Source organism: Cynocephalus volans, chromosome 11, assembly GCF_027409185.1.
Source record: "Cynocephalus volans isolate mCynVol1 chromosome 11, mCynVol1.pri, whole genome shotgun sequence".
NCBI classification, from domain to species: domain Eukaryota; kingdom Metazoa; phylum Chordata; class Mammalia; order Dermoptera; family Cynocephalidae; genus Cynocephalus; species Cynocephalus volans.
The window spans coordinates 58,867,778-58,892,635 of NC_084470.1; the positions used below are offsets into that span (position 1 = coordinate 58,867,778).

The 24,858-nt window shown below is 49.1% G+C and overlaps 1 protein-coding gene and 1 pseudogene across 2 annotated transcripts; one reads left to right on the forward strand and one right to left on the reverse strand.

Annotated features, from left to right (window-relative positions):
- Positions 1-54: 54 nt before the first annotated feature.
- SHISA5 (shisa family member 5) lies at positions 55-18,730 on the reverse strand. 2 transcript variants are annotated; one of them, XM_063114497.1, is made up of 6 exons: positions 18,574-18,730; positions 15,807-15,963; positions 7,987-8,070; positions 1,833-1,948; positions 1,455-1,667; positions 55-1,278 (listed from the first exon to the last, which is right to left on the reverse strand). In XM_063114497.1, exons 1-6 carry the CDS (start codon positions 18,638-18,640, stop codon positions 1,199-1,201), a joined length of 717 nt encoding a protein of 238 aa, XP_062970567.1. In that variant the 5' UTR covers positions 18,641-18,730; the 3' UTR covers positions 55-1,198. The 2 variants fall into 2 exon arrangements, with proteins under 2 accessions (XP_062970567.1, XP_062970568.1); XM_063114498.1 differs by lacking the exons at positions 7,987-8,070; positions 15,807-15,963; positions 18,574-18,730 and adding an exon at positions 3,206-3,346.
- LOC134391407 (U6 spliceosomal RNA) lies at positions 4,074-4,191 on the forward strand (annotated as a pseudogene).
- Positions 18,731-24,858: the final 6,128 nt, after the last annotated feature.

The window sequence follows — 24,858 nt, forward strand, 5'->3', positions numbered from 1 at the left end:
AATACCTAATGCCCAATCCCAGCAGCCAAGGCTATGAAGAAAGGAGGCAGCAGCTCCAAATGTTTGCATTTATTATAAACAAGGGTGCAGACCCTAGACTCTCTCAGAAACACAATAGATACAGAGCTAAGACAGATCTGGTGAAACATTAACAGAAGGACAAGGAACACCGAGGTATTCATGTCTGGGCCAGAGCTGACACCCAGGCCCCACCTTCACCTTGGGTCCAGACAGCCCCTTGGCCCAGGTGTCCCTGCTGCCAGGACAAACTGTGGACTGGAGTACAGGAGCTGGACGTTCTGTGAGGATGGTGTCAGGGGAAGCAGGGACTATCAGAGGTCAGACTGTCTCTTTCCTCTGTGGGCCAATTTCCCTCCAGGACCCAGGGGTTTCAGCCTCAAGTCAACTATCACACACATTTTAAAACAGAAAACAGGCAAAATGTTTGGCTAAAAGTAAAATAAAAACACTGCAGGAAGGAGACCTGAGTGTGTTGGTGGACAGAGGCCACCCTGCCTACCTGTGTCAGGGGCTGGGGCCAGCAAGGGCAGGAAAGCTTCCCCATGGGCAGCCAGAACCGTGAGTGGATGTGGCCCTCCAAGTGGGAGGATGCAGGGACAGTCCAGGTGACAGCTGTCAGGGGTGGGTGGTGCTCTACCTGAGGTGCTTTGACATCAGGAGGCTGCCCAACCCCCACCAGGCATGGCACAGGCTCCAGGCAGCAATGAGATGTCTGTCCAAAGGACCGAAAGACAACTTAAGCAATCCCCAGCTTCACCCAGTTGCCTGCATCACAGCTCTGGCTCTGTGAAGGGCCCCCCAAACCATGGGATAAGCCATGGCTTCAAGCAACAGCTGGCCACTCTGCTGAAACCAGGACATATGTGCATCGTGCCCACAAAAACAGGCTACACCTGGTTGCCGTGGGGTGAGCTGAAAAAGAACTTCCACCCCATTCTTTGAATTTTGCTTGAGATTTCAGGAAGCATCATTTCAAGTAAGGAAGAGAACAAAGTTTGGTCCCAGCCCACTCTGGCAAGGATTGTTCCCCAGCTCATCAGCATCAGAGGAAACCATGTGTACAGATAGGACACACACACCACGCATGGGACAGTAAAGAACCGTGCCTGCATACCACACACACACACTCACACAGACATGACATAATCAAGTGGCAGCTAGGGAGGCAAGGGTATGCTCAGGGGGCTGCCTTTGGGGGATCCATGTAGGCTGGGTTGTACGGAGGCTGGCTAGCAGGGTAGGGCGCAGCTGCACTTCCTGAAAAGAGAGAAGACACTAGTTGGTCATGGGCACGGTGAGCTGCAGGTTAGTGGCAGGCTAGCAGAAAGAAGAGGGGGCCTATCCAGAGATGTACTCTGGGATGGATCCCTGATGGGGCAGAGGCAGGAGCTGGGGAGGTCAGGCATGGTCACAGAGTCAGCAGTGGTACTCACCAGCCAATGTCTCGTGGTAGGCTGGTGGGCCCATGGGCTGGGCCAGGTAGGGTGGTGGGTACTGTGTCGGGTAGGGTGCTGCTGGCATCCCTGGCTGGGGAGGCATGGGATGGTAGCCCTGGTAGGTCGGTCCAGGGTAGCTGGGTGGCACACTTGGAGGCTGAGGGTAAGGGGCGTGCACCACAGTAGTGGCTGTGGTGGTGGTCACAACCGCTGCAAAGAGAATCCCAGTCAGGAACCTCCATCTCCTCAGGCCTTGAGGGCCAGGCTTGCCACCCCTCCCTCCAGCTTAACCAAAACAGGGCCCTGGTCAGCTCCACTTGTCCACCCAGGGTCGGGGGCGTCGCAGTAGAGCAGGGCGGGAGTGGGCATGCTTACGACGCGGTCGGCGGCACATCTTGTACAAACAGCAGCAGGAGCAGGTGAAGCAGATGATGATGGTGACAATAGAGAGCACAAAGATGGTCAGGCCGATGGCCACAGTTGCTCCAAACCTGCAGAAGAGCCAGTCATGACTCAGAGCCTCTCGCCGCCCCCAGACTGGCAGCCCACACTGCACCCATTCCCAGGGGCACCCCTCTGCTAGAAGAGACTCTGGGCAGAACAGATAGAGCAACTTCCTGGTAGTGTAGTTTGAAGTTGTTTCAGCCTCAGTTTCCTCATGTGTAAAATGGGGTTTTGTGTGTGAGTCTACGTAAAGCATCTCACCCTTGCCCCACCCTCAGGACATGGGAGGCAATTCTTCAAGCCCCTGCCCCTCCCACATCTTGTCCAGCCCCCACCAACCAATCAGCAGATGGTTATGGAGTACATGCCTCAAGCCAGGCACTGTGTGACTTGAGTCAAACTCAGTGGGGGGCAAGACGACCCACCCCCGGCCTCTGGGAGCACAAGTCCAGTGTAGGAGGCAGATGTTGAAGATGAAATGACCCAGGAAGCATAGGGGACGAAGAGGGGAGAGAAGGAGGAGGCGCCAGGAGGGAGAGGCGTGCTGCCGCTCGTGGCTGGGGCAGGCTGCTGCCTCTCACTGCAAGCTTGCTGTGTCGAAGCACTGTGCCTGGTGCTCACGTACATCTCCGGCTCACCACCTCTGACAAGCACGGGTGCTTCACAAGTGAGAAAGCAAGCGCCAGAGGGGTGCGGAGAGGGGCTGGGAGGCCTCTCAGACTGAGCTTTGCACGAGCAGACCCTGGGATGGAAGTTCACCAGACTGACTTCCCAAAGCAGACAGAGCCCCTTACTAACCTCCATGTCCTCAGAGGACAAGCTGTATTCTACTAAAAGGCAAATGCTTAGTAACTGCACCAAGCACCTTCAAAACTTGAGGGAGCTTTGTTGGCTATAGGGCAACTACCCCCACTGAGGGTCCCATCCTGCCCCACCCTGGGGCCAGGGGCTTTCACCTCACAGCCTAGAGGCGCAGCACAGCCTCGTCAGAGCCAATCACAGCCTAGGGACAGACCTTAGGACAGGCCCTTTATATGCCAGGCTCAAAAGCAGCCAGCTGCACTCCCTAAACAAGAGCCATTGACCACCATGGGCCCAGGACAAGGACCCAAGACAGACCATGGGACCATAGGTGCTTTCCTGCCCAACCTGAGCAGGAATAGAGAAACACCACATTCAACACAATCAATGACAAGCAACCACAGGGCCATCACCATCTCTCCAGCGAGCTCTCTCTGTCTGTGTGTCTCTCTCTCTGTCTCTCTGTCTCTGACACACACACACAGTATGGCACCCAAGCTCACCCCATGTTAGTCTCTGCCTTCACCCAAGGGCCTCTTGCACCCCTGGACTTCCTCTCTTTCCATCATGGGCCACTCAGTTTCAATCTCCTCCCCTTTTGGGGAAAAAGAAAGCAAATCTTCTCATCGGTCCTCCCGGTCCTCCCGGATCCCTGACGTCAGCATCAGGAAGGACAAATACAAAAGGCCCCGTAACCACCCTCTTAAAGACACAGTTGGCTCTGCAGCAGCGACCAGCTGCACCAGCAGCAAAGAGGGAGAGGAGCAGGGAGGAGGGGAAGCTGAGGTGCTCTGGCTGCCCTCCCAGAGCCGCCTCCCCGAGCCCCGCCTGCCCCAGCCTGGCCTCTGAACACAGCCATCCACCCCAACCTCAGCATGCCCTCACCAGAACCTGTCCCCAGCCCATGCCCAACCTGCCATCTTCTTGGATGAGCACTTTTATCCATCTAGGCCCACAGACCTGACCCTGGGGCCCTGGCTAACACACCAGCAATGACCAGCCTGTTCCCTCTGCTACTCCTCGCCCACCAGTGCACTCTCCAAGTCACTAACCTGCCTCACCAAGAAGATGCAGCTGCTTCCCCATGGTCCCCCACCCCACATTGCTAGGTCCCATCATGTCATTCCCTGCTCAAATGCCTGCTATGGCTTCCTGCAGCTCTTGGTATCACGTAGGAATTCGCTTCATAATTACTTTCTAAATAAATTGTGTGTGTGTGTGTGTGTGTGTGTATCTGTACTTTTCTGTATGTATATTACAGGTGACAACATAAGAAGAAAAGAAAAATCTTGGATTTGTCTCACCAGATAGTGAAACTTATAATAAAGCAAATTTTAATCTTTAATTTAAATTTTAAATAAAACTGTGCTCGCTTCAGCAGCACATATACTAAAATTGAAACATATAGAAAATTGGAACGATACAGATAAGATTAGCGTGGACCCTGCGCAAGGATAACACGCAAATTCGTGAAGCATTCCATATTAATAAATAAATAAATAAAATAAAATAAAACAAAACTCCTTACTAGACCCACAAAAGCCTTATGCAGTCTGGAACTCCCACCCTCCCTCCTTATCTGTGCTCCAGCCACACCACCCTCCTTTCAGCTTTTCCAAGCACCATGCTGTGTCCTACCTCAGGGCCTTTGCACACGCAGTCCCTCCTGTCTGGTCGACTCTTCTCTTCCTCTCACCTTCACCCCCACCTAATTAATTCCTGCTCACCCTTTAGACCTCAGCTCAAAGCATCACTTCCTCAGGGACACCTTTCCTGACCATGCAGATGAGGTCAGGCTCCTTGGTAAATTAAATTCCTTATAGAACTAAATTCCTTTCTGCCTCAGTTTATAAACACATACTCCTTTGTGTGAACATTCGATTAACCACATCTTGTGCCTGCTTTGGGTCATCACTGTATTTCCAGTGCCTGGCATATAGCAGGTGCTCAAAAAACATCTGATGAATGAATAAATTTACTTAGGAACCTTGTGAGTAGCTCCCAGCAGGACAGCCAGGTATGAGGCTCTGAGGAAGCAAAGCAACCTTCAAAGTGTGGCTTCAGAGTGTGGCAGAGGCCCGTGGCCACACCAGGCTACAGTACTAATGGAACCATGCCTCCAAGAGGAAGGAATGGGGCTTCCCAAGGCTGGGGCTACCTCCCAGATCCAGAAGTACAAAGTCCAAGTTCAGAAAGCAGAGTCAGCCCAAGCAAGAGGAGATGGAACGCTAGAAGAGCAACAGCCCAGGCAGGGAGTTTGGACGAGGTTGTAGGGTTTGGGGAGAATTGGGTGGCCTCCAGGAGGCAGAAGACTCCCAATGTTCAGGCTGTGAAAAGGCTGTGTCTGGAACCGGGACACCAGCAATCTCTCCACGATGCTGATGAGGCGTCAGACAGGCTGGAACAGAGTGGGCCTGACAACTGCAGAAAGGATGCTTTGAGGGCCTGGAGGCAGCACAGGATTGCCATACCCACCCCTCACGTAATGGGCCTCCCTGCCTTTCCCCTGCATTATCAGAGCAGAGGGACAGTAGTGGCCTGCCTGAGGCCTATAGCCAAAGGTTTTACCACTCAGGTGCTTAAAAACACACCAGTCTTGTCAACAGTCTTGTGAGTAGCAAGGAGCTGGGAAGGAATCAAAAAATCAGGATCCAAAAGAATCATGACAGGGCAATCAAAGAAGCTCTCGGGAGGGAACAAGCCAAGCATGGACACGAGCCACTGACCATTCAGCAGGGCAGGTTGAGATTCACCTCTGTCTGGGAGGCAGAGGACCTGGGCCAACCCCAAGCCCACAGGCAACAAGTCCAAACTACAGGAAGCCTGGAGACATACCAAGGGAGGACACCACCCATCCAGGCTGTGACATCTCCAGGCCAGGTAGATGTGGGTTCATCCAGATTCCTGTGCTCTGACCTGGTGCCTCATTCTCAGGAACTCAAGGAGTAGCCCCGAGGGAGAGAACCAAGGGCAAGGGTACAGGAATGAGGAAAGGAGGAGGGGTCAGTTGTAGGGACTGGGGGCAGAGCTGGGCTGGCACAGGCCACCTAGCCCACGGAGTCTTTCTCCTGCCAGCTTCTCCCCAGCTACCTGCCACCACCCAGGCAGCAAGGAGCCAGCTCTCCAGTAGACAAATAACATGCCCTTGGCCAAGGAGGCAGCACATGGATGCCCTGTAGAGAGGAAGCCTCCTTGAGAGAGCTGAGGGTGTTCACAAAAGAAGTGACACTGATGATACTGTTCCTCTGTACAAAACAGCTCCTCTGTACAGTACAATGCTGGGGCTCAGAAGAGCAAAGCAGAGGACAAGAGATGGGGGTGGAGCGTGGGAGCAGGAGCATCACTCTAGTCCTTGGCACCTCCTAGTAGGCGGGCAAAAGAGCCCGGGTGGAAGGTATGAGGGGGCAGGGCCAGAGCAGGGGGTGGGGTAGGGCACACCAAGCACAGAGAGCACACGATGCCCAGCCTATGAACACCACAGCCTGCAATGGGGCTGACAGATCCGGCCCCATGTGCACACCTTGGGGAAGGAGAGGTGCTCCTGAGATGGCCCCAGTCACCCTCCTGCTGCCACAATCCCCAAGAAGCCAGTCCCCTCCTATGCCCCATGAGGTACCTTATCCTGCATTGTCCCCTCTGTCCACTTTCCCTTGTCAAATCTCCACCACTGCAAACAAAGCCGTTCTTCACACTGATTCCTCCTCAGCTCCTGTCTCACACTTCATCCGTTCACTACCAAGTCTCTCCATGAAGGTGTCATCATACACACTTCCAACTCACTGTGTAGCCTGCTCTCGCATGGGAAGGCCCATCGCGCAGTGCATTCCACAGCGCGGGGCCAGCGACACCCAGGCTCCTCCTGCCGCCTTCCTCACACGCCACGGACCCTCAGACTTGGTCTCCAACACACCCACCTCACCCAAAGGCGCCCTCATCCCGCATCTGTCCTGCATCCCTACGCAGGGCTGGACCTCTGGCCCTGTCTCCAGAGCCGAGACCAGGACAGCTCCCGACCCCTCCCCACTCCCTCAGCCCCCTCCTAGCAGGCAGCTGCTGAATGCCGGTCTCCATCCTCCCCTCTCCCCAGCCTCCCTCTGGCCACCTACCACACCCCCCATCTGCTCCTTTCATCCTCCACAGAGCAGCCGGAGTGATCTTCTTCCTAAAACACCATCCACACCCCAGCACTGCACAGAACCCTCCGTGGTGCACACTGTCCTCAGGACAAGGCCCACTGCTGGGCTGCCCGCAGGTCCACACTGGCTGGGTGTCACAATGGCCTGTGGGGCCACCTGAAAGCCCACGGTCCTGGCCTCAGTGCAGCAGGCGCGCTCCCCAGATGTGGAGGGAGGGGCACACCAAGGTCCCAGCCTCTGACCAGCACCGGGCGCCGTGCCCTTCCCTTCCTCACTCGCAAGAGCCAGGTCCTGATTCCGCTGCAGCCAGTGAGGCCCCACACCTGCCCAGGTCCATAGGGCAGGACAGGGTAGGACAAGAACCAGAACCTCTCACAGGCCCAGAGCCCAAGGCCTCTTCCTCCAAAGGGGTAACCAGTCCGGGGCAGGCCTACTCCTGAAAGGGGCTTCTAAATCCACCAGGGCACGTGGAACAGACTCTGGCCAGGAAAACACAATCATTCGTGGCTGCACACACATTCCAACTACAGAAGTGTGCATCACACCTGTCATGGCACAACAAGACAGGGCAGGAACGTGCCAAGGGCACTGGAGTTTGAGGGACAGGGTTGTTCCCTGGTCCTGAGATGAGGGTCCTAACACAGTATCCATGACCCAAAAACCTTGACACAGGGATTGTGGCATCATCAGTTGTCCCAGCACCTTTACCCCACCATCATCACCCCATCACCACACACTCGCCGCCACCACTATCACCCCCATCACTGTGACCATTGCCACCCCTGACCCATCACCAACACCTTTTGCCCCCATTGCCCCCATCACTGTCACTTTTTCCCCCCCATCAGAACCCATCAGTCACCTGCTGTCCCACCCCATCACCTAGGTCAATATAACCCCCACTCTAGCCCCTCAACTGTCAACCCCAACTACAATCACCCCATCACCACCACCCCAGCACACTCATAAAGATGCAACCTCTCAACTTAAGGATAAAAGATCCTCGTGGCCAGACATGGTGACAGCTTCTCTGGAGCTCCACGCCAATGACTTGGCCATCCCAGTCCCCACAGCCCTCACCCTAGCCCACCTGAGCCCCCTTGTCACCTCTGCCAGGAAGATGCACCCAGCCTGCAGGCTTTATTTACCCTGACATGGGGTCACTGTCCAAACTGGAGCGAAACCTCAGCGCTGAGCCCAGCTGCTCCAGCGGCTTCATGTCGGTGGGCACGCTGTAAAGAGAAAACTCATGATTAACACTCGAGCCCCACCTCACTTATCAAGAACAAACACACTACCTTAGGGCACACATATACTGGTGCTGTGCAGCCTCCATGGCCTTCTAAGGATGGATATCACACACACCAAGATATCAGACCCGATGCCAGACATTCTCCCAGGTACACGTGGCACAGTCTACAGGCTAGACCATATGTTAGGCCACAAAACAACTTTCACTAGATTTTAAAAGATAGATATCATACCAAGTATCTTCTCTGACCATAACATGAAACTAAAAATCAATAACAGAAGACTACTAACCACAAAATATTTTTTAAAAAGTGTTAAAAAATCTTGTACCTTGAGAAACTAATTAACATGGTACAAAAAACAAACAAAACAAACGAACAAACAAACAAAATACCTGAGTTGTTTTTTGTTGAATAAGAAAGCATAAAGAAAGTTAACAAAAATGTACTGAACAAAAAAGAACTGAATGATAATGAAAATACTACAGGTCAAAATGTGTGAAACAGCTAAAGTAGTCCTCAGAGGGAAATGTATATCTTTAATAGCATTTATCAGAAAATAAGAAAGATTTTAAAAAATGAGATGGAGGCTGGCCAGTTGCTCAGCTGGTTAGGATGGAGCCTTGTAACACTGACATCAAGGATTTGGATCCCAGTACTGGCCAGCTGCAAAATAAATAAATAAATAAAATGAGATGGTATTAAACTCAAGAAGATAAAAAACAAACAAACAAAAAGTAACAGAGTGAACCCAAAAAACAAGGAAGAAATTAATAAAGGTAAGTACAAAAATAAAACAGAAAACAGCCATAGAAAATAATAGAGATTAATAAACCAAAGCTGATAGACCTCGGACAAGACTAATCAAGACACCAAAAGAAAAAAAATACGTAATAAAAAGAAGAAATAACTATAGGTACAACAGAGATTTTTAAAATAATACCTTGTTTGGATTCTGATTTGAACAAACCACCTATGAAAAGGCATTCTGGAAACCAGTAGAAACAGATGAGTATTGAAAGCTATCAATGAAAGACCATGAATTGTGTCAAATATGTTACTGATGTAGGGGTAATATTTCTTTTTAAATGCCTCATTTTTAGTGATGAAAACTAACATTTAAGGAGAAATTTTTATGGTGTCTGGGATTTGCTTTAAAATAATCTAGGGGGAAAAAAAGTGATGGGAAGTATATGGAGCAATGGTGTCAGAGTGCTGGCAACTGTGGCAGCAGGCGATGGATACATGGAGTTATTACATTATTCTCTGCTTCTGTATTTACTTGAAACTTCCCAAAACTGAACGTAAAACAAGCATTAAGAACAACTATACCTTAATAAATTTGCAGGACAAACAGTAAAGCTAAGGAGAAAATATTTTTTAAGAAATCAGTGTGAAGGCTTTGGAAAGCAAAGACACACTGAAGAATACTGGGCTGGGATGCAGTGGTGGGGAGGCTGGGAACAAAGATCCATGAGACGAGCCTGGCACCTGCAGTCCTTTTTCTCCTGGGGGACATTAGTCAATTTCAAGGGGTGGCTGAGAGGCTGAGCAGCACTTCTGGAAGCTCTAAGAGGCCAAAACAATTAGATCCAGAGCCCACCAGGTGAGAAGGCCCTGATGACCTCCATTCTCCTGGGCTGGGACCTGAAAAGCTGCATCTCGGGAGGAAGAAACTGAGTAGACAGCTCAGCTTCTAGTCATCTCAGTCTTTGCAATTAGGCCAAGGGGATCTTAGAGTGCTAGTGTCCCTGGCAGAAGCAACATAAATCCTCCCTGGAGAAAATCCTTAGCTCCAAATTTCTACAATCAATTTTGCAAATGCAATGTTAGGCACACAATCAAAAATTTTTAGGAACACTAGGAGACTAGACAGTATAAATATAAAACTGCAGAAACAACTGAAAATAGAAACATCCACAGGGGCTTCAAATATTGAAGTTATCAGGTACTGACATTAAAATAACAACACGTACACTGTTTAAAGATTAAACGATGAGATTGAAGAAGAGTTTCAAGAGATTAAAAGATGGAGCAATTCAGAGGAGAACTTGAAATATATTAGATATTTAGCTGGAGATTTCTAAGCAAGCATTGAAGCAGTGGCTTGGTTCCTCTTGACTGCTTATAGCAAAATGCAAGAAAAGAAAAAATGAATTGAAGACGTAATTGTTATGCAAAAAGAAACCAGAATATAAAGATTTGGACAATCTCAGCCTATCCATATTACAGAGAATACTAAGAGTATAGCCCAAAAACCATTTGATAAGGAGATTACAATGGGTGTAAATCATGGACCTAATCAGCCACTCCAGCAGAAACACTGCCAGTTTAAATTGAAGGGGACAGAGATGGGAAGGAAAGAAGGCTGTTGGACTTCTTAGATCCTGCAGGACCAGACCACAGAACTATTTGTCTGTGAACATGTACTATTCTTCAAGACAAGAAAAAGGACCCCAAAGACGATTCAGATTCCTCAAGGCTACCACTCCCACCACAGGCCCAGAATGCACAGGCCAGGGGGCAGGGTTGCCTCTGCCTTGGTTTTGAAGGCCAGAACCCTGACTCCAGTGGGACCAGAGTAGACAAAGAGGATTATTCTCAAGACTTAAAGCCTAACAGAGTTTGCCTTGCCAGGTTTTGGACTTGCTTGGGACCCACAACTTCCTACAGATTTTTCCCCTTTGGAAAGGGAATGGCTATCCTATGCCTGTTCCACCGCTGTATTTTGGAAACACATAACTCATCTAGTTCCACAGGTTTCACAGTTGGAGAAGTCTGCCTCAGAGTGAATCCTACTGTCTCATCCATATCTGACTTAGACAATATTTAGATGAAACTTTAGACTTGAGACTTGAAAGTGGATGCTGGAACTAGGTAAGAGTTTAGGGGCTGTTGGGATAAAATGTATTTTGCATGTGAGAAGGGCATGAATTTGGGGGAGCCAGGGTTGGAATGATATGAACTGAATGTTTGTGTCCCCCCAAAATTGTTAAAGCCCTAACCCCCAATCTGATAGTATTTGTAGACAGGGCCTTTTGGAACTGATTAGATTTAGGTGAGTTCATTTGAGTGGAGCCCTGACAATGATGGGATTAATGCCCTTATAAAAAGAGGAAGAGACCAAGGTCCAGGGCTCTATTCCTATACCAGCCAGCTACCAAAAACAGAAAAGCAAGAAAAAGGAGGAGAAATTTGATCTCTCTACATGCATACACCATGTGAGAACCAAACCCGGAAGAAGGCCCTCACCAAGATCATGCAGGCACCCTGATCTTAGACTTCTGCCTCCAGAACTGTGAGAAATAAATGTTTGTTGTATAATCCACCAAATCTATGATATTTTGTGCCGTCCAAACTGGCTAAAGCACACAGAAAACATTCACCAAGTTTCATGAAGTATATGCTGGGCCATAAAATCAGTCTCAATAAATTTCAAAAGACTGAAATCTTAAAAGAAAACAACACAATGAGTATTACTACAGCCATCAAAATTGCCAAAATTAAAACTTTCTAGGAAATGGTAATGATCTCTATCTTTTTTTTATTTTAACTGACAAAAATTATATATATTTGTGATGTACAACATGATATTTTGAAATATGTATACACTATGGCTAAATTGAGCTAATTAACATATGCATTACCTCACATATTTATTTTTTTGTGGTGAAAACACTTAAAATCTACTCTCTTAGCAATTTTCACGTATACTATATATTGTTATTAACTGTAGTCACCATGATGTACACTAGATCTCTTGAATTTATCCCTGCTGCCTAACCTAAAATTTTTTGTTCATTCATCAACATCAACATCTCCCTAATGCCCTCATTCCATAGTCTCTGGTTAACCACCACTGCACTTTCTGTTTCTAGGAGTTGGACTTTCTTTTTTTTTTTGGCAGCTGGCCAGTATAGGGATCTGAACCCTGGACCTTGGTGTTACAAGGTTATGCTCTAACTAACTGAGCTAACTAGCCAGCCTGAGTTCAACTTTTTTACACTCTACATGTAAGTCAGGTCATGCAGAATTTGTCTTTCTGTGCCTGGCTTATTTCGCTTAACATAATGTCCTCCAGGTTCATCCATGTTGTCACAAATGATACGATTTCCTTTTTTTTTTTTTTTTTTTTTTTGGTCTTTTTCGTGACCGGCACTCAGCCAGTGAGTGCACCGGCCATCCCTATATAGGATCCGAACCCGCGGCGGGAGCGTCGCCCCGCTCCCAGCGCAGCACTCTCCCGAGTGCGCCACGGGGGCGGCCCCGATTTCCTTCTTTTTAAGGCTGAATAGTATTCCATTGTATATACATATACACACACCGCATTTTTTTAATCCATTCTGTTAATGAACACTTAGGTTGATTCCATACCTTGGCTATTGTGAATAATGCTGCAATAAATATGGGAATGCAGATATCTCTCTAAGACACTGTTTTCACATCCTTTGGATACATACTCAGTAGTGGGATTGCTCGATCATATTGTAGCTCTATTTTTAATTTTTTGAAGAACGTCCATACTGCTTTCCATAATGACAACAATCTATATCTCGACTAAGGTATTATGTATACATGAGATGTATACATCTATTACTTATCAAACTGAAACATTAAGATCTATGCATTTTACTGTATGTGATTATATATCAATTTTTTTAAAAATCTACAATACCAAGTTTTAGAGACGAGATAGAGCAAACTGGAACTCTCATACATGGCTGGTGGGAGTATAAACGGTACAACCATGCTGGAAAGCTGTTTGGAAGTACCTGCCAATGCTGAACACATGCACCCTATGACTTAGCAATTCCACTTCTAGATATATACCCAGAGAAAATATGCTCCTTTTACAAGGCACCAAAAACTTGTTAAAAAAAAAAAAAAAAAGAGTTCTTAGTATCACTATTCAGAATAGCAAAAACCTACCTGAATCTAATAAAGAATGTCTAGAAAAAACCTCAGCAAACATTTTTAATTGCAAAATGATGAAAACCTTCCCTCTGATACCAGAAATAAGTAAAATATGCTATTTTTCACCACTTTCAGTCAATACTGTACTGTAGATCCTAGCCAGTGCAATCAAGCAAGAAAAACTAATAAAAAGTATAAGCACTGGAACAAAAGAAATAAAACTGTCATTATTTGCAGATGACATGACTATTTTGGTAGAAAGTCCTAAAGAAGCTAAAATTAAAATCATTCAAATTAAGAAGTAAATTTAAAAAGGTCTCTGGATACAAGGTCAATATACTGTATAAAAATTAAATATATTTGTATACATATATATCAATAAACAATTCAAAAATAAAAACTTTGAACTATGCTATTTATCGTACCATCAAAAAAATCAAAATACAGTAAAAGATATACAAGGATTTTACACAGAAAACTGTAACCCGTAATTGAGACAAAATGAAAGAAAACCTAAATACAGAGGAAGATATGTCATGTTGATAAACTGAGAAATTCAATATAGCAAAATGTCAGTTCTACAAAAACAGTATATAAAGTCAATGCAATCCTAGCTGGTTTTATTGACAGGCTGATTCTAAAATGTATATGGAAATACAAAAGGCCAAATATAGCCCATATAGGAGAATATCAAGACAATATAGAAGAATATCAACCCTTATTATAAAGTTACAATAATTATGAGTCTCTTTAGCTCAAGGATGGAAAAATAGACCAACACAACAAAACAGAGCCTAAAGACATCCACACATATGTGGACGTTGAATTTGTAACAAAGTTAGCACTGCAGAGTGACAGAAAAAACTAATAGTTTTCTCAATAAATAGTGTTGGGTCAACTGGAAATCCATATTAAAAAATGAAACTTGATTCCTACTTATATCTATGACTAGGCATATACTTAAAAGAAATGCATACACATGTGCACCAAAAGACACATACAAGAATGCTCATAGCAGCATTATTTGTAATAACCCAAACATGAAACAATCCAAATGTCCATCAACATTAGAATGGATAAATAAATCGTGGTAAGTAACATAATACCATACAAAAATGGAAATGAACAAACACCACAATATGGATGAAACTCACAATGTTGAGAGAAAGAAACCAGATATAAAACAATAGGCAATATAAGTATGATTTTATGTGTGTGTGTGTGTGTGAGAGAGAGAGAGAGATGACATGTAGTCTGGTTAATGGTACCTTTGGAGATAACAGAGGAGATGGTGACTGAGAGGGAACATGAGGGGGCTTCTGGGGTGTTTGATGTTCTATTCTTGGCCTGGACAGGTGATGGTTACACTGGTGTGTTTACTTTGTGGTAATTCACTAAACTATACACTTCAGATTTGTCTGCTTTTATGTGTGTATGATATATATCAACTTAAAGTCTTTAAAAGCCACATACACACACACCAAAAAAAAAAAAAGACAAACTTTTTGGGGGGATGCATGCTTGGGTATTACAACTCTAAAGAAAAGAAAAGTTATATAAAAATTAGAATAATAGTTACCTTTTGGGGGGTGGGAGGAGAAACAGTGATTGGGAGTGGGCTCAAGGGCTTCTGAGTTGCTGTAATGTTGGATATCTTGACCTGGATGGTGATTATGCGGGTAGTGGCTTTGTGATAAATCACTGAGCTGTACATTTATTTTGTACACTTTTCTGTGAGTTACATTTCACAGTATAACAGTACATAAAATAACCTCAGTGGATGGGCTTAAAAGCAGATTAGACACAGCTCAAGAAAGAATTGTGTGAGATGTTAACCTTTAAGGGTTCAGATCCCTGTACCAGCCAGCCACCAAAAAAAAAAAAGGACATTATCCAAAATGCAGCATACAGATGAAAATACGGAACAGAGGCTAAGAGACATGCACAGCAGAGAGTGAAGAGTAGCATGTGTCTAATCAGAGTTCCAGAAGGAAAGAAGAAAGAAGAAGCAATATTTAAAGAATATATTTATATATTTATATGGCAGAGAATTTTTCAGAACTGATGAGAGACACTAAACCACAGATTCAAGAAGCTTAACAAATCCATAGCAGCATAAATAAAAAGAAACCCATGCCTAGATACAGTATAGCGTACCCAAAAAACACCAAAGACAAGGAAAAAAATCTTTTTTTTCTTTTTGCATCTGGCAGTATGAGAATCTGAACTCTTGACCTTGGTGTTACAAGGCTGTGCTCTAACCAAGCTGTGAGCTAAGTGGAAAAAACAATCTAAAAAAGTAGTTGGGGGGTGGGAGGAAAGATGCAGGGTAAATTCATGGCTGCACCAGGAGGACACAAGCATGGTTCACATTGGGGCACATGCCCATGTGTTGTGCCCTCCTGCGCCTGCGAGAGGGTACCTGCACAAAGCATAACCCCCCCGTACATGCACATACTATGCTGTACACTCACACCCGGGTGCTCACCCTGATGACATGTTAGAACAGGTACACAACCAGAGCTGAGCCACAAGCCAGCTGAGGCCACTGACCCCTAAGAAACCTGCTCAGCCCAGTGCTGGGTGAGCTGGAACCATCAAGGGTGGGGGAGAAAAGAGCAGGGAACCAAGTGACTAGGTCTGGGGAGTCCAGCCCAGAACAGGAGCTCCCCAAATCCTCTGGTCCAGTGCTCCTGCCACCATCTTGAGAGGCCTGAGAGGCCAGAGGGGCAGGGCTGTTCCATGCATTCTCCTTCCGGTCACAGGCTCAGGCCACCCACCATGTGACCCACCAGTGCACCCACCTGGCCTCAGGCACAGCACATCTTTCCTCGTTCCACACAAATTTCTTCAGCACATCAGAGCAGCAATATTGGTTATAACAGGAACCACAGCAGAAATCAGGACAGGACTCGGGGAAGAGGTTGCGTCCATGGGAGGTTATACACAACTCACTATGGGCTGGAGCAGAGAAACACATCTATTCATCTATGGCTCACAGGTAGACAGGAACAACCCCTACCACCTGCTGGGGACCGTCAGTTTTGAGTCCTTATTCCCTCTTCCCATCACTCAGCCAAAGTAGCCTCAGTCCCTGCTGGACACAGCAACTTTAGGAGCCCAATCCTCACAGACCACCCTCTGACAGCAGTCTGACTCCTGACCAATTCACAGTCAGTCACAGTCACACCTGTCACATAAGTATCCATAAAGCATTTAGCCTAGGCTGGGCCTGCAGCAGGTGCCCAGGAAATGTTTGTGCCAGCCCAGCCATGCCCCAGCCAACACAGCACCTTCCCCAGCACAGCCACCAGGAGTATGCTGGGCCATCTCTGAGCCATCCTAGTCACTGGCCACCTCTCAGCCTCTGGCCACTGATCCACCCAGCCTTGCCCTCTCTCCTGGGCCACAGCAGAGGTGCCAGTGAGTAAGATGGATTGGGCTCCCTCTTTCCCCTGCCAGTCCACTGGCCTTCTAAAGGAGAGTGGACTTTCTAAGTGTGAGTCTAACTGGGTTATTCCTTGCTCTCAGACCTCCCCTGGTCCCCACTGCTTCAGGATCAAGCCCAAAGTCCATGAAGCAGGGTCTAGACTGCCAAGGACCCTGAATATCACTCCACCTTTCCAGTCTATCCACACTCTGGCCCCACTCTTGCGTGTTTTCCATCTCCCACCTTCAACTGTAATCCTTCAAGGCCTTAATCCAGGCCACCTCCTCCAGAAGCTGCCCTGGCCCAGCAGTCACACAGCTGGACAGGAACACCCCCTACCACCTTCTGGGGGCCATCAGTTCTGAATGCTTATTCCCTCTCCCCATCGCTCAGCCACAGCAGCCTCAGCCCCTGCTGGTCACAGCAACTTCAGGAGCCCAGTCCTCAGAGTGTCCATAAAGCACGTAGCCCTGGGCTGGGCCTGCAGCAGGTGCCCAGGCAATGTTTGTGCCCTCAGTGGCCAGGGTTCCAAGGCAGTAGCACCATCTGAAGCCCTGGAGCCATCCCAAGGCTCTCAGCCAGAGTTGGGATCTAGCATCACCATAACAAGCCTCAATATACAAGGTCAGGCTGAAGGGACCTGGCTGACAATAAATATGGGAAATGACCCAGGGCTTTGGGTGACCACAAGGTTTGCAAACCTCCAGGAAGATGTCACAGCCAAATGTTCCCGTGTATCCTTAGGCTACATGAGCAGAGACCTAGTGCCACAAGCAGGAGGGAACAGAACCAGATTCTGCCAGTGCAGACCCCAAATAGAACAACTGGTGCAGCAAGGCCCACATGACTTCAGTAGGCAGGGGACATGTCTGATAATAATCCCTGAGGTGTGGCTATGTTGGCCTGGAAACAGTCTTGGCACAGCACACGGACTCTGGCAACCCAGCCCGGCCAGGCACCCAGGCAATGTGTGGTGTCTGGAACCCCAGCCTGGTCAGTGTATCATGCGACCTGGGATATATGTCAGTGGAGCAAGGCCCAAAGACAGAGACATCGAGTGACCGCCTTGAGAAGAGATAACTTGCACTTTGTTCTTGGAACTCCAAGCAGAACCCTGCTCTGAGCAAACAAAGCCAGGGAGCAGATGATCGGACAATTGACAGGCCCAGTTCAGCCAGCTGTCCACCTGAAAGCGGGTATCATCAGCATGGCCCATGCTGCTGGGTGGCTCAGGTAAAGCCACCTCCAGCAGGGTCTTTACAGGAACAGTCACAGCCCAGCCCTAGCCTCTGAACTGAAGACGCACAGTGGTGAGTCTATTTTGGCCAAGAGTCCTTCACACAAATGCTCTTCTGACCGTCAGACACTCTGGACGAGGCTCTCCAGACCTCACTGGGACACGGACCCTCCTACAGACTCACTCCAGGGGCCAGCTGATTCTGGGTGCAGGACTCCTTCTCATTTCCAACTGCTGGTCCTTCAGATTCATCCGAACCCCCAGGAAATAAAGCCCTTCTTCTTCAGGAAGCCACCCACCCCAAAGGGGTCTTCCCATGACTGGGCAGGGAGCTGTTCCAATTCCTACCCCTAAAAGGCTGTGAATCATCAGTCTACATAGTCTACGATCAACACACACACTGTTGTCTCCTCTACCCCAGAGGCCAGCCTCAACGCCCAGCATCTCAAGGAACACAAGGGCCATGGAGGCAGCGGGTGGGGGCTAAGAGGGAAGGCTCTGATGGAGGAGCCAGGCCTCTCTGCTGTTACCACCTGGGGCTAAAGCCAGGCAGGGACTCCTGTCCCAGCCTCTGGGGATCCAATCCCCTGGAACATCAGAGCGAGGGCAGACCCGCCTCCACCAGTACAGAACAAAGGTGGCAGCTGCCTGGGGTCTGGGCAGTGTCAGTTCAGGCAGGTAGGCTGGGGGAGAGGAGAGGTCCGACGCCGGGTTCGCTGACAACCTCGGGGCTATTAAGGGTCTGTGGGATCACTGTGGGGCTGGTGCTACCTGGCTCGCTTCAGGGACAGCGCGGGGAAGTGTCTGCACACACACGCACACGTAAACACACGCGCACACACACACGCACACACGCACCCCGTCCTGGCAGGACAAACCGCCCGCACCCCCACCCCATGCTCACCACCGGGAGGCGGCGGTAGCAGCAGGAGCAGCAACAGAATCCGTGGCGCGGGGGCCCATGCAACCATGGCTGGGTGGGCGGACAGACGGACGGACAGACGGACAGAAGCAGCCCCGGGTCGTTGCGCTGCCGCAGCCTCAGCGACCCGCGCGGGTGCCCCGCTTCCTCGCCCCGCCCCGGCCGGTTCCCGGAACCCCCGCCCGGGAGAGGGAGGAAGGCAGGGAGGGGAAGCGGACGCCCCTCCCAGCCCCGGGGCCACCTCCAAGGCGGGTGTCTGCGCGAAAACTTGGGCCCCGTTTCCGGGAGGCGCCGGGCGACGCTTCGAAGTTGCTTTCTGCTCACCCTTGCTTTCTGGAGAGGGTCTCCTGTCCCCAGCCCTCGGGGCCCGCAGGGCGTCCCCGCGGGAATCCACCCTAACTCTTCCGCGGCCGGCCACAGCCCCTGCCATCCCGCTCCACGGTTTCCTCTATTGCCCAGCGGATCCTCACTCGCCCGAGGGCTACCTGAGGACCAGGCGAGGTGATGGGGGGACAGTGCCCAGCGCAGACCTTGGCACTCTAGGCGCCCAGCAAATGCCCGTTGCCTTTTGGAAGCCCATTCCCTAGACTTCGCAGGACCCCAACTCTGAGGACACTCCATCCCTGCCCCTTGGGATGATACCTTCATCCCTGTAGTGATCCCGGCCCCCAGCACAGGCAGGCTCACCCCTGGCTCAGGGGGCCAGGACTGAAGTTAGCAACTGGCAGCTCCCAGGGCACACACTAGGCCCTCGTGGTGCAGGACTAACAGGCCCCCACTGTCCCTACCGTGGGGCAGGGGTCTGGGCAGAGCCAGGGAAAGGGAGTTTGGACATTTTTCTTTTTGTGCCCAGGGTTCCTGACCTGCCCCCACCCTGCACCTGGTACAATCAGTACATTGTACTCAAGGCAGAAAATATGAAATGTCACACTAATGAGACACCTGAGCCAATCTGTGCACCCCATGTGCCACCACATATTTCTCAACCGAGGGCAGGGGCATTGCTGTGAACAGAGCAAGACCTGGGATGTCCCCAGCACAGTTTCCCAGGCGAGGGTGTTAGAATAGGGAAAGGAAGGCCTAGATCTCCAGTAAGCCCTCATCACCACTTGGCCAAGAAAGGTTTAAGACTCACCATGCCCAGCATACACATGGGGGGGGCAGGGATATGACTGTCCCTAGGAAGGATGCCCTCTGGGAGGGGCTTAATGAGGGGCCTGAGACACATCCTCCCTGACACAGCCCAGCCTCATCCCACCTCTGCCTCCTAAACTTTACTCTCCAAAGCTGGACACAGCCCAGGTCCCCCTTCCCCTGCAGAATGGCCACTACATGCTTCCCTCCACGCCCACCTCTCCAGTTGCCCTCTGATCCGTGCACCATGCCCTGGGTGCCAGCCTTCTGCCTCCCCAGAGGTTGATCATTCCATTCTGCACATCCACCTATTTAGTTTCTTGTCCTGTGGATTTCCTTCCAGTTCCTGCCCACCAGCCAAGCTCCTAAGAGTTACCCTTTCTCACCTCCCATCAGCTGCCTTTGGCCTCTCTGCTCTGCTGCCCCCCACCTCTAGATCCTCTAAGGGCCTCTCACTTGGCCATGATCTCTCTGACCTTTTCACTATCGGACTCCCCCATACCCCCTCGCAGTTCACAGACAGCTCCTGAGACCTTCACGGTAGAGCATGGCAGGGAGCCAGGACCCACCTAGAGCTGTGCATGGGCAGGAGAGGTTGCAGGCCAGGACCCACCCTAGTAGCTTGGAAATCGCAATCACGCATCTGACAGGCATGTGCCCACGTGTGTGAGCATTCCCTGTCAGTCAGGCCTGCAAAGCCTGGAAAGAGTATTTCCACGAACTGCCTGGGGAAAATGGCCCCTCCAAGGCAGAAACCAAACTCACTGTGCCAAATGTGGGGTCTCAACAGGATTGAGGTGAGCCAAATCCATACAAGGATACATAACGTGAAGATGCAGACCAGCTGGACAAGCTCACCAAAAAAAAAATGCCAGGCCACAGGTGTAGGGCCTGAGGGCAGGTGGAGATGAGTGGGGCGCCCCCTCACACAGCCTTTCTTATCAGCCCTCACCCCCACACTCCTTTCACTCCAGCAGGTGCCCTCCCCTCATCAGTCCTCTGGTTCTTGTTGAGTTTAGTCATTAGAAAGCAGTGGCAAGAATAGAGAGGAGAGTACATGTGTGGGGCTGTTCCCTGCTCCTTCCTGCAGCTCCTGTGGGTAGTCACGCACCCCCACTCCTAGGCAATGTCCACCCTGTTCCTCTCCCCTGCCGCCCAGCCAGATTATAGAAACTGGAGGTGGAAGGTAGGAGGTGGGAGGTTAATAGGGAGCTGGGGGGTGGTCCCACCTGGTTCCAGTAACCCTTCCCTGCCTTGCTCCTGCAGGCCTCACTGATGAGGCCTGGGTGCTGCACCAAGCCTAGGTGGCTGCCCAGCCTACTTACAGCTCTGTAAACAGCACTTTTATTAAACTCTCTAGAACGACTGTTTCCTGCTGGGATCTTGGTTACAGACTATAGGTGGGAACTCTGCATGGGGCCTTAGGGCCAAAGCAATCCCCAGTGATGCTCAGAAAGCCCAGTGATTGACAGGGTGGGTGACCAGGTGTGGATGCAGCCCCTCAGCCCTGGTCTGACCCACAGGGCCAGGATTGCTAAATGCTAGAGTGCCGCTTACGGGGCCCTGGCCATCCCTCCTCACCCAATGCCAGTGCCCGTTTCCTCCATCTCAGAAAGTGGTCTTGCCAGATACTTGTTCTTCCAGCTTCCTTTGACCCAGGGCAACAGCTTTTGCCCTAAGCCCAACCAATCAGATGTACCTTCTCTGGAGTCTGATGGTGCTGGCGACCAGCTGCAGGAGAACAGACACCCTGCTTTAGTGAGAGGCCATAGCAGCTGCGGCAGCAGCATGCAGTATCTATGCCTAAGGTGAGGGCTGTGTGAGTCACAAAGTCCCCTATTTGTCCCTGATGGCAGTGGCATGCTTTGGGTGGCAGTGGTTTGGGCTGGAGACTACTCTGCATGGCCTCAGAGCCTTGCCCTCCAGTCCCCTTGGTGGCTCTGAGAGCTGCACAAGTTCTTTTTCATAAATTGGACTTCTGATTAAGTTGGGCAGAGTCATTTCCCTCTAACTGATAGGAAAGTTACCAGGAATAGTAGCAGGTGCCAGGAGAAATGGGGGTGTGTCCTGACTGGTCATCTGCCTGGTTGGAACTAAAGGCGGTGGAAATTCAGCTAGAGTGAATGGAAGGGCTCTGACAACCCATGACAGGAAGAGGAGACAGCTAGTAAAGTCACCACTGGAGGTGTGGTATAATAAAAGATAAATGTTTGTCTTAGTTCCCAGTTCCTGGCAGGGAGCTCCTAAAACTTTGGAATTTACTGTCTTTCGTATGCTAATGAGATGATTCCCAGCAGGGGGGGCAGGTAGAGATTAAGTTCATTACCAATAGCCACTGATTTAGTCAATCATGCCTTTGTAATGAAACCTCCATAAAAACCCTTAAACCGTGGGGCTCCAGGAGCTTCCAGGCTGGTGAACACATTGATGTGCTGGAAGCTGGTGTGCTCTCTACCCCACCCCACCCCCGCGCCGTACCTCGCCCTGTGAGTCTCTTCCATCTGACTTGTCAAAAGACAAAATTACAACACATTTAGTTTATAGATCAAATTGGCTTTTATTCACAATTCATGAATGGCCTCCATTCTACAAAACAGAATGAGAGCTCCCACTGGGCAATAACACAACAGTGGGTTTTGAAAGGTGAGAACCAGGAAACAGAACAATAGAAAAAAAAGCTGATTGGTTAACAGCAGCTCATTTCAGGTGACTTTTTTCATAAAGGTTACTTAGAAAAGACTTTTTTCTTTCCCTTTTTCTTTTTTTTTAAGTCTAGTAGAAAAAGATAATTTTTATAAAAGACTAGTAAAGTGACACAGTGGGAGTGGAGGAGGAACAAAAAAATCTGTAACTGGTTGTGATCACTGAGTTGTAAACACCACCGCACTGGACCGCCAGAGGAGACTTGCCTACTATGCTGACTCAGGTGGACTGGAATCTGCTGTTTTCAGGAAAAACAAACTGCTCTGTTTGGGGATAAATCTGCTTCCTTCACATTTCCATTTGTTTATGTGACTCCATTTTGGTTTGGTCTGGTCTGTTGGGGTCTAGTGAAAGAGCTCAGTCCAGAATAGCGGCCTCCCATAATTTTTGTCTAACAGGCTGTTCCTGAATTGCATACTTTACATCCTTTATAATAAACCAGTATATATAAGTAAAGTGTTTTCCTGAGTTCTGTGAGTCATTCTAGTGAATCATAGAACCTGAGGAGGGGGTTGTGGGAATCCCCGATTTATAGCTGGCCAGTCAGAAGCGCGGGTGCCTCTACGCCCTGGATTTTTGTCTGGCACCTGAAGTGGGGCAACGTTTGTGGGGCTGAGCCCTTAACCTGTGGGATCTGTGCTGACTCCAGGAGTTGGTGTAAGAATTGAATTGAACTAAATTGTTGGACACTCAGCTGGTGTCAGGATCAGAGAACTGGTTGATGGTGTGAACAACCCTCCACCGACCCCATACCCCTCCCCGCACAATTTGGTATCAGAAAAAAATAAAAAGACACTGTAGGAGGCCAGTCAGATTATGAACACGTTGAAACAAGGCCTTAGAACAGCCATGAAAGACGTGAGAAATCCACTGATTCACTGATTGTGGTGTGAGGTGGTTGCTTCTAAAGGCACCAAACAGGGGCCTGGCAGATTAGCTCAGGTGGTTAGAGGGCCATGTTATAACACCAAGGTCAAGAGTTCAGATCCCCTTACTAGCCAGCTGCCAAAAAAGAAAAAAAAAAAGAAAACAAAGGCACCAAACAGCTTAAAGAAAGAGAATGACAGGTCAAATTCTTAGCCACTTGTGTCAAAACACAAACTGAAAAAAACGTTCTCAACTCTGTTAATGTTCTCACCTCTGCTAAAGGGGTCTCTTGCAGCTGTGGGGCTGAGACAGCCCATTATCAAACTCAAGGTCTGATTCTGAGTTCAGATTAAAATACTGGTCTCACTGAGTTCTTTATGTGAAAGTTAGGCACTGATCAGGATAGACACTGGGAAACTGGACTCCACATGTCTACCTCCAGTGGTCGGTCCTCAGTCTACCTTCCTTGACCCACCAGCTTCAGTGACACAACAGGCCACTCCCTCCTCCTGCACACACTCCTCACACTGCTGCTTCTCAGGCTGCTTTGCTGGCTCTTCCTCATTGCCAATGTGGGGTGCCCAGGGCTTGGTCCTTAGGCCTCATTGCTTCTCTATTTATACTCCCCTTGGAGAGCTCACCCAGTGTCATGGCTCTAAATATCATCTACACACTGATGATGCCATTTCTTACCTGCAGCCCAGGCCTCTTCAACTCCAGACGAGAGATGCAACTGTCCTGCCAACATCACTACTTGGATATCCAACTGGCATTTCACCTTTACCCATCTTCAACTGATATGCTGACCCCCATCCCCAACCTGCTTCCCCCAAGGGCTTCCATGTGTCCCTAAGTGGTAACTCCATCTCTTGGCATCATCTCTTTTCTCTTGCCTTCATCCAAACCATCAACCAATCTTGGCTCTACCTTCAAAATGTATGCAGAATCTGATCACTTCTCTGCATCCCCATTACAAGTATCACTGCCTCTCACCTGGATTACTGCAGCAGCCTCCAGACAAGCATCCCAGCTTCTGCTCAGCCCCATTAAAGTCTATTCTTGATTCAGTAGCAGCCAGAGGGATCCTTTTGTAATGTTCATGAGATCAAGTCACTCTGCTCAAAGTCATTTAACAGGGCCCCATTTCCAAGGCCCACATAATCTGCACCCTATGACCCCTCTAACCTGGTCTTCCTCCTCCTCCTCCCTCTTCTTCAGCCACCCCCGCCTCCTCTATGTCCCTTGGACTCCCCAGGCACTCTCAGAACCTTTGCACTGGCTGTGGAGTTCTCTATCATTTATTCCAGGCTTTTGGTCACCTTCTCAGTGAGGCCTTCTTGCAACCCCCTCCCTCATCCCTATCTTCTGTCCCATTACTTTCTAATATAGTACATCTTTTAGTTGTTTACTGTGTCTTCCACCACTGGAATATCATCTCTCTGACAGCAGGAGTTTGCCCACTGTGCTTACTCCTGTATTCCCACTGCTTAGCACATGGTAGGCACTTAATAATAAATGTGTTAAATTGAACTAAGTGGAATGAAGATATATGAAAGAATTCAG